This window comes from Echinops telfairi, unplaced genomic scaffold (assembly GCF_000313985.2).
Source record: "Echinops telfairi isolate 266 unplaced genomic scaffold, ASM31398v2 ScPeMD7_7468;HRSCAF=8506_0, whole genome shotgun sequence".
Classification (NCBI taxonomy): Eukaryota; Metazoa; Chordata; class Mammalia; order Afrosoricida; family Tenrecidae; genus Echinops; species Echinops telfairi.
In genome coordinates this window covers 7,448,632-7,458,637 of record NW_022111369.1, presented here as the reverse complement: position 1 = coordinate 7,458,637, position 10,006 = coordinate 7,448,632, and the positions used below count along the sequence as shown (strand labels likewise).

The following is a 10,006-nucleotide window of genomic DNA, read 5'->3' as shown; positions in this document are numbered from 1 at the left end:
TCCCATATTTACAGTCTCAGAAAACTTCCATCGGGTGGCTATGAGCTGTAATCGACTCCAGGGCAGTGGGTTTGGTTTGTGGGTTTATGATAAGGGTAGCCCTTTACCCGAAGCAGACCCTGAACTGGGTGTGAACATCTTTAGTGAATAAGGGGGGATAGCTAGAAGATTAGTAGATGATTGTGAGAAGCAATGATTGAGAGTGCTAATAATTAATATGAGCCCCAAAGAGGAAAGGCTTTGTATATACATGGCTGGAACTGGCAACGAGGAGAATTGTGGACGGCCATGTATTTTCACCTTTGAGGGATGAAAGCTGTGGGAGAATCAGCGGCCTCTGTTTGAGAGGCATCGTCAAAGTCTTATTGCGACCATTGTGCTAGGGCACTCACATTCAACTGAGGTGGACTAGATGCGTGGAGGTTCTCAAAGCGAGTCAGCTGCATCATCATCACCTAGGAGGTTGCTAGAAATGTCAGTTCTCTAGCTGCACCCAGATGGGTTGTATCAGAAAACCAGGAAGTGAAGCCCCAAATGCAGATCTTCAGCCGATGCCAATGGATGTGGAAGCTGGAATCGCCTCGGCATCTGGGGGATCTTGTTAAACTCTACGTTCTATTTCAGTTTATCGGAAGTGGACATCTACATCATTAGCAGGGAGCCCAGTGAAACGAACCAATTTAAGGCTCTACAATGAACGAACAATGAAAATAAAAATCATGAGAAAGAAGATTTTTTTTTCTCTTTTAATCATTTTATTAGGGGCTCATACAACTCTAAAAAATTTTTTTTAATTGGCGCTCTTGCTAGATTTTAAAAAAATCATTTTATCAGGGGCTCATACAACTCATCACAATCCATGCATACATCAGTAGTGTAAAGCGCATTTGTACATTCATTGCCCTCATCATTCTCAAAACACTTCCTCTCCACTTAAGCCCCCCGGCATTAGGTCCTCATTTTTCCCCTCCCTCCCCCCTCCCTCATGAGCCCTTGATAATTTATAAATTATTTTGTCATATCTTGCCCTGTCCGTCGTCTCCCTTCACCCACTTTTCTGTTGTCCATCCCCCAGGGAGGTCACATGAAGATCCTTGTAATCGGTTCCCTCTTTCCAACCCACTCTCCCTCTACCTTCCCAGTATCGCCACTCACACCACTGGTCCTGAAGGGATCATCCACCCTGGATCCCCTGTATTTCTAGTTCCTATCTGTACCAGTGTACATCCTCTGGTCTAGCCAGACTTGCAAGGTAGAATTCGTATCATGATAGTGGGGGCGGGGAGGAAGCATTTAGGAACTAGAGGAAAGTTGTATTTTTCATCGTTGCTACATCGCACCCTGTCTGGCTCGTCTCCTCCCCGAGACCCGTCTGCAAGGGGATCTCCAGTGGCCTACTAAGGGGCTTTGGGTCTCCAGTCTGCACTCCCCCCATCATTCACTATGGTAAGATTTTTTGTTCTGATGATGCCTGATCCCTGATCCCTTGGACACCTTGCGATCGCATAGGCTGGTGTGCTTTTGAAGGGAAAAAGGTTGGTGTTTAAATAAGATGACAACACATAGTTCTCAGCGTAACTGGCCTGCTGAATCACCCAGTCCTGATGTGCTTCCTTGCTTGCTCCTTTTCTCTGTAATCGACAGTCTCTTGTTTCAATGTTTACTTCCTCCTGCCCCCTTACTTCACACAACACTTGGACTTGGAGAATGTTGTCCAATCTTCCTTGTTTGAAGCCTACATGACCTGCGAAAAACTGGCTGCCATTATGAGCTACTTTTTTCACTATGCTTATTGGTAAAATTGCTAAGTCCTTGTAGTTGTTGCAGATTTTGCTATGCATGTATCCATATAACAATATTAAGTTGGGCTTTATGCATCGTCAAGCGAACATACACAGTTAATAATTTGGTGTTTTATCAGTGACAAGTACATACGAGAAAGCACTGGAGAGAAAAGAATCATCTTTGTAGGAAGAGGTGCTTAATAAAAAGATAACAATGTTGAATTTGGAAACTTCTTCAGTTAGTTGATGGGAAGAGAGAGGAAACTTTTTCAGGTCAATGGATCCATCCAAAGGGATGGATCTTCATTGGGAAAAGCCAAGGGTAGCTGACCAGCAAGATATACTCAGTCAGGCAGAGTAGAGTCGCCATGAGCTTGTCCCCTGCATCAAAGGATCTGCGTGATGTTGGGGAACTCTTGGAGAATTTTGGGCAGAGGAATAGCATGCTTAAATTTCTCTTGAGAATTTATTTTCATGCAGTTGGGGTTGGTACAGGTATTTGGAACACTATAAAGACCTGCTATTTTATTTATTGTAGAGGTGTTCTAAAATGCAATGCCCTTTATTAGAAATGTAACATGTATTCCATTGGTCAATTCTACTTCAGTCTCTTTAATGTGTTAAAGAGAAACAACACCACTGCGAGGACTACAGAGCGCCTGGCTTAAGCCTTAGCCTTTTCAGTAGCCAACATGCTTGTGAAACTGAGTAGTGAATAGGAGAGACTCATGCATTTTTTAAGAGATTGAAGAATTTGTGCCTTTGAATTATGGCGTTGGGTAAGAACTCTGAATAGAAAACGACTGCTAGAAGAGTTGCAGAAATGTGTTGGGACGGGAGCGCTGTGATGCTCCTCAGAGCTCGGACAGTGAGATGTACTTTGACCATGTTGTCAGGAAGCCAGACACCATGCTTGAGATGGTGAGCAAAAAGAGGGGGTTCCCATGAAAGGGATGGACGTAACAGCTGCAATAATAGGCTCAAACACAGGGAATGTGAGGATGGTGCAAGACCAGTCAGCGTTTCTTCCCTTCTGCTGCACAGGACTGCTTTGATTGGAAGGCACCTTTTCATCAACGTGTTCGTTCTCTGGTTTTAAACTTCATTTATATATGGTGTTCTTTATTCTTATATTTTAAATTTTCTGTAAATTTTTTTTAACATGCCTGAAATCCTAAGGGAAATGTAATGGGGAAATATATTCATATAAAAGACAGCCAGAGTTGCTTTCTTTGACTCCTAACTCTCACAACAGGAAGTGAATGGGAGGGATGGTGGTCATCAGAGGCAAGGAAATCAGGTAGAAATTCCCAGAGAGAAAGCAGGAGAGCTTAAGCTAAGACAATGGAGGTGTGATGGAAATGACCTGACAGCTCTTCAGAAGGCAAAACTGAAGGGACTTAGCAATGGTTATTTGGTGTGTGTGTGTATGTGAGGAGAGGTGAGCAATGTCCAAGATGAACCAGAGCATTTTATAGGTTAGAAGGCGTGAAGGTATACATGTTGCTCCACTTCTCAGCTATCTCTATGCACATGCCTCTAAGAGTTGGTCTGAAAATCATTTTGAGGAATGAACAAGCTTTGCTAGTGTGACAGTGTGTGGCAGAGAAGAGCAAATGCAGAAGAAAGGGTGGAGGGCCAGAGCCCCGAGGCTCATCATGCGATGACTGGGGAGAGGAGGTAGAACTGAAAGGAAACCGAGGGGAAAGTGGGATGTGGGGGCAAATGAGACAGGACTACCACCTTCCATGGTTCAGGCAAGGCCCATGAGAAGATGCTGAGGCTCAACCATGGGAGCTGATGAAGCAGTGGCAGGCTTGATTCCCCGCCTAAGCAAAGATAGACACTTTGCCTCCTAGTCCTTAGCAAAGCCGCTGAAATGCAGCCATCTACAAATCATCAGTTACTCCTGGTTCCCCACTTTATCCTCCCCTCCTGTCCGTGACCAGCGTGGCTGATGTATTGTTTCTTTGTACGCCCTCAAGTAATTGTCCATTGTCCCTTTGTCTTGAGACCAGTCATGAGATGCAGGCCGCGTGACAGGGAGTGTGTATCAACCTGTCTTGAATAAAGCTCCAGACACTGCAGCATCTCTGCTGCAGGCTCCCCTGTGCCTCAACTGCATCTCCCCTTTTATGTGTAAGTTTGCTCTTTGCAGATTGTGCCCTCTCAAACCCATTCGATTCTTAAGAGAGCTACACTCGCTAATCTTACGGAGGGAGACCACAAGAGCAAAGAGATATGAGAGACAAGTGTTTAAGAGGGGGCAGCGATCAGCTGCATCTAATAGTGGTGGTAAGGGCAAGACCCACGAGGGCTGAGCAGGGTCCTGTCTCATTACAGATGAAAATCCCTGGACCTCACTGGGGGTATTCAGTCATTCATCAGTCAATGAACATTCAATACATATTACGTGAGCACATGGACCACATTCTGGTCTATGGGATGACTGATTTGATGAGGGAAAGTTAGGGTCACTTGAATATACAGTACTTAGTTCATCATGATGGGGAATTCTGGAAGAAAACCGAGTTTGAAGAGGAAGCTTAGTTTGGAAGCATTACTACTTAAAAAACAGCATATCGTAGAAAAGTGCTGCGGCTAGGTGTGCACTAAGTTGAATGCTGAGGTGATTCCATTCCAGAAGAACAGTATAAACTTCTTGATAGACTGTTGAAATCAGAGAAACAGGCCAAGACTTTCATGACCATCGATAAAGCTTTATAACAATACAATTCATTATCATTGTTTGGATTAATACTGTAGTAATTACACACTTTTTACATTATGAAAATAAGTCATAAATAGTGTAAAAATAATTCTGAAGATCAACTTCTCACAAACTAGGAACCCTGAAAACAAGTTTAAAAAAATCAAAGACAGAAGCTGAAACAGGGCAATTATCTCCAAACTCCAAATCAAAAACCAAACGGGTCTTTTGATCAACATTGCCAGCTGGAGAAATTACAATGAAATTGAAACAAGAAATCAAACAGGGAGAATTCAATATTTCAGTTACTTACACTATTGGAAAAACCAGGTTTGTGTCATATTTACAGCGAATAAGACACAACATATTCTTAGGATAACCAATTACAAATAAGACTGGCATAAAAAACATTAAAAAAAAGCAGTGCATGTTTGCCAAAATATTTTTTTGGTACTTTTCTCTTGTATGTATGTGATCTTTTCTGAAATATAAAAATAGCTGCACATAGAGATGAATCTTAAAATGTAAGAAATACAAATAAAAATATATTTTCTAAAAGAAAATCAGATACATACATCTTAAAGTAAATCAGATACATACATCCTTAAAAAATGTCATTATGTTGCATGGAACATTTACAACAATATAAAGAATATTCACATAAATGTCAACAATATGTAAGACATTCTTTTGTGAATCCAATGAACATTTCTAAGATGAGAGAATATCATTACATTTTGAAAAAATGGTATTAGTTATCAATGATGAGTTTACTCCCCAAATGACAGGTCCTTCAATGAGCAGCATAGGCGATTTTATGCATTTAAAAAAAAGAAATCAGAAATTACATTAAAATTTTAAATCAACATTTGATTACCTAAAAATTGACTGAAAATTTAATTCAGAGGGGTGTCATTGCTCTGGCATATGAGATATGAGAGGCAATATGAAGATATTTTCACAAAAGGGATGAAAAGAAGTGGCTGAAGGTCCTTATGTTCAAAAATAACTCAGCAGAAGTATAATTGATCAGGTACGTTCATGCCACTAAAGATGTGTGCTTGTAACACCAGAATCTCAAGAAGTTGCTCTTATTTTGAGATGATAACTACGTTCGTATGGACTTGATTTCCTAGAGACAGCAGAGTTTTTGTTTGTTTATTTTTTGGGGGGGATAGAAGTCAAGTCTATTTTTGGCAATGCCAACTATAAAAATATTAATTTGATTAAGAAAAGGGAAAGCAATGGTTTCAAAATCAAAAGTTCCTTATAGATCTCTTTTTCCCCTATGACCTCTTATTTTAAGGTGCTGTGACACCAAATGCAAGTATTTCCAGTTCAGTGTAACATGATATATAGGGGCACAAAAGGATAAAAAAATGCTAAATTTTATGTTATAGTAATAATATAATTTTTTTCTAATTAAAAAAAGTGATACCTAAAACAAATTTTCCAAAGGGTTAGAAATGCTGATTTGACCATTATCTAAACTAGCAAGTATATATACATATTGTTGACAAAGGATATTATGGACTACATGATACATACATTTTTGCTGTCCCATTAGGACACCATGCACAGGCAGTAAGTTCAAGAACAAACAACATTTTTGTAGAAATGAAAGTGATTCTCATTTTTTCCCCTACAAAATAAAGTGAGCCAGAAAAAAATCCTCAAAGACTATTTTTTATAATAAAAAATGAAAACTAGAAGAAAAATCAAGGCATCTTCATGCAGCGGGAACTCAGTGCAGGGCGTGCAGACATGTCTAAAGCTGATTTCTGTCCTTAATCAAAGTAGCTAAGCTGAAAGACAAGACTGAAAGTTGATAATGGCAGATGTGAACTGTACATGTAATAAGGGACCCATAATCCCAGGAAGAACTTATCAGCAACTCTTTAGATCTGTTTTACATTAAGAAAAACTGGTCACTAAAAATTACAGCAAATTCTTCAACTTCCAGGAGAAAGACTAGTCATTAAAAATTACAGCAAATTCTTCAATTTCCAAAATAAAAATCACATGCTAAAAGTTAGGAATGCGATTAAACAGAGAAATGAAATTGTCCGCAAGTAGTAGCTTTGTCCATTCAGAAAAGAAGGAAGGAAAGACATTAGCACCAACATGAAGAGAAAACGACTTAAAGATAAAATACAAATTTGGCATCCTCATAGTACAATTTTTCAGAAATAGTACTTGACTTTGACTTATCACCAACGTGCCTTTCATGTATTTATTTTTCTAAACCCCCAGTCCAGTAATATAAATTAAAAAAAATATTTTTTTAAGAAAAACATCTATCATCCAACATATATAACTCCAAGTGTAATTCATTAGTTTACTGGGAAATTGAGGATTATCATCCTTGATGTCAAAATGGACATGTGTCAATTCATTAGTGACCCAAACTTGAAGATTACCAATGGTAAGACCTAGCAAATCCACTGAACAAAGAGGAGCCCCATCATCTTTGTTTTTCCCAAGGAAATAAATGTAATGAACATTTACACTGTCTTTTAACCATAGAATAAACACCAATCTTTGTCAAGCCAGTAATTGAGCAAAAAACCTGACATACACATATCAGAAGAGTTTATGTCCCAGGGCTATGTTAGAAAAAAATATATATATGTTCTTAGTGAAATATTTCTCTTTTGATGTTGAGGTATTCTTTTTTTTTCTGTTTGAGGCCATGCAGGTTTTACTTAGTGATCCATCCCAATCCCTCCTCTACTAGAAAAGTAGAAAGGCAGTTGGGAAGGAGACATACAGCTACCAGATTTTTTCTCAAGACATCATGGTTTGTTTTCTTGAAGAGACTGTAGTCCCACTTGCTTTAGTTCATCTTTTCCAAACCATCTTAAGACAAATTTTTCAAACATTGAATCTCAACTAGGTCATACAAGAGTTTGCTAGAAAACACTCTGTCATATTTGAAATGCTAAATTGGCTTGGAATGTGGAATGTTCCTGGAAATATGGCCAATTAGACTGATTTAATAGTTTGAACACCTTCCCAATCTTGTAAACATAATTGGAAGAAGAAAGAAGCCATTTTGCATCGTTGAGCTTTTAGTTACATAATATGAGATTATATAGATTTTAGGATCCTTGTCCTTCGATCATGTCTTCACTGTTGTTATTACAATCAAAGGTGAGTCAATTTTTTGTTTTGTTGGTGAAAACCTATGCATGACAACAGAAATATTCCCATAAAATGGCATTACACCAGCAGAAAAAGAAAGGTATCCTGGAATCTCAAAGCGGGAATTCCAAAAATCCAAAATCAAACTCATTGACTTCAAGTCGATATCAACCGTGTGGCTCTGAAGGTGACCCTTCCACTTAGGGTAATTCAAAACACACTACCCCCTTTCAATAAGCAAGATGCTCAGCCTCATCTGGTTAGGTAGATTTTCAGCAAGTAGGTGAAAAACAAAACTCTTTTTGGCAACTTTATTTCACAGCTTTCTGAGATCTCAGATTTGGTCTGTGCGTAAGAGGATAAAATGAATATTTAGAAATGTAATTTAAAGAAGCTAAAGAAATCTAAATGTAGACTAATGTAGCTGTAAGTAGAACAAGGTACAGAAATGAGCGTGTGTTATTAAAAGTAACCACACTTTGACTCTATGGTAACTGCTAAGCATTATGTCCGTGCATATTTGTTGTGTACCAAAAAGTACTGAGGGGAAAACAAACCTTAACACCGCTGTTTGTAACGAATGAACAGAAAATCCTTTGTGTTCCCTTCGAATATGCAAAACAAGGGAGAAGTTAGCAAAATACTGGCAACAAATTATGAGTTGAAGAGTTTCCTTTGAAAATGTATTCAAATCAAATGTGACCCCCCACAAAGAAGTAAATCTTTTCTAGATGTTACTGAGACTCAAAAATAAAAACAATGACAAGGAAGAGGAAAGGGCTTCCTGTTTCCGGAACGTGGCGGACCTTGGCCGAGCTGGGCTGGTTCTCAGGATGAGCCCGCAGCTTCCCTCCGCAAGAGGAGCCCCCCACCGTCTGCAGGAGAAGTGTTCTCAGGGACCCCGTTCTGATCTGAGGGCGTGCTCCCATTCCTCCGGCAACCGGAGCTTGGGGGGAAGCGCACGTCCTATGTCTTCAAAAACAGGGGTGCCATTTCAAGCATCTCATACCCCCAAAGTAGTACTGTAAGCCTATGCATTTTCCCAAAGCACCCATCTTCAACGTTTGCTAGAAAAGTTTGCGGCTCTGGGTGTTTGCATTTGTAAACCTCTTCTCTCCTTGGTCACACGAGAAGAACCGGTCCACCGCAGGATGCCGGACAGGTCCTCTTGCGGTGTCCTCCGGCGGGGGCCGCCCACAGAAAACTGGTCGCAGCAGCCCCGTGACCTTTCAATCAAGGTGGCTTCGTGAGCCCGCAAGACTGGACGCTGTGGCTGCGCAATCGGGGCTGCAACTCCCTCAAAATACAAGACCAGTTGGGTGTGTGCTTTCTGCCACCTTATCTCTTTTTGGCTATGAGCCACGGCGTGACCCCCTTGAGACGACAAAAGAAATGCAGTTCAGATGGGATCAAAGGGCTCATCGGGCTGCATGCTAGCCCGTGACACTGAACACCAAGCATGCTGGTCACACAGCCATGCTGTTTAGTCCATCTCAGGGGGCGGTGTGGGCGTGAATCGACACTGATGGCGAAGGGGGTAGGCTGGGCATTTTCGTAGCTCTGAGTTCGTATTTGGTCACAATTTCATGTAAACGATTTCATGGCACTTTCTGTCCATGCAAGTAGCAAGCCCGAAGTAAAAACAAAAAAACCCCACCGAACCCCAATTACTCTCTATCACTGAGATGTCCATACAAATACCAATATCTTCATGTAAGATAAAAAGCTCTATTTTTTTGTTTATTACAGTTTTTGCAGGCATCTCACTGGTTTTATATCCTGCCCAATTTCTGAAGTAACTGAAGAAATGATGGACAAGGGACTACTGTGAGCAGGAAGAAGCAGCTCTATGTAAACATATCTCAGACGTGTCAAATCTGCCATTCAGTTTTCAACTATAAATATAAAAGGTGGACCGTTATATACACAACTTCATGCTTGGAAGGTTAGAGACATCACTGCAGAAAACAAACAAACAAACAACAACAAAAAAGACAAATACATAGTATTAGTAATCCAGGATGAAGATTCCAAATGAACACTTATTTTAAGAAAATGAGTAGAGACTTGAACACCATATTTTAGTCATCAGCCAAATGATCCCCCAATATGTGTCCCATATAGTACTGTTAGAACCTCCGGGATGTCATGAACATTTTCATCCTAGGTTCAGCCCCCACTTTTGTTTGGCCACTGATAAGTCTGGGGTGTTTGTCTCAGGAACTTCTGGGAAAGCAGAAAATTCAGATTTTTTAAAATCACAAAACAATGGTCCCTGGATGGCATGCAAGCGCTCAAGCGAAAGGCTTGTGGACTGGACCCGCCTGGAGTAACCTTAAGCAGCCCCGCTAGGGCAGTGCTTCCAGTC

General features: G+C 40.4%; 1 protein-coding gene across 8 annotated transcripts in view; it reads right to left on the bottom strand.

Moving 5' to 3' along the window:
- Positions 1–4,483: 4,483 nt before the first annotated feature.
- Positions 4,484–10,006, bottom strand: part of COL25A1 (collagen type XXV alpha 1 chain) — a 580,731-nt gene continuing 575,208 nt past the window's right edge. For 6 of the 8 annotated variants that reach the window (XM_045284159.1, XM_045284163.1, XM_045284165.1 and 3 more), the window contains one exon: positions 4,484–9,012. In XM_045284159.1, coding sequence (XP_045140094.1) covers positions 8,977–9,012 — 36 coding nt within the window. In that variant the 3' untranslated portion in view covers positions 4,484–8,976. Of the gene's footprint in view, positions 9,597–10,006 lie in introns of all 8 variants that reach the window. The other 2 variants (XM_045284160.1, XM_045284166.1) reach the window with 1 other exon arrangement.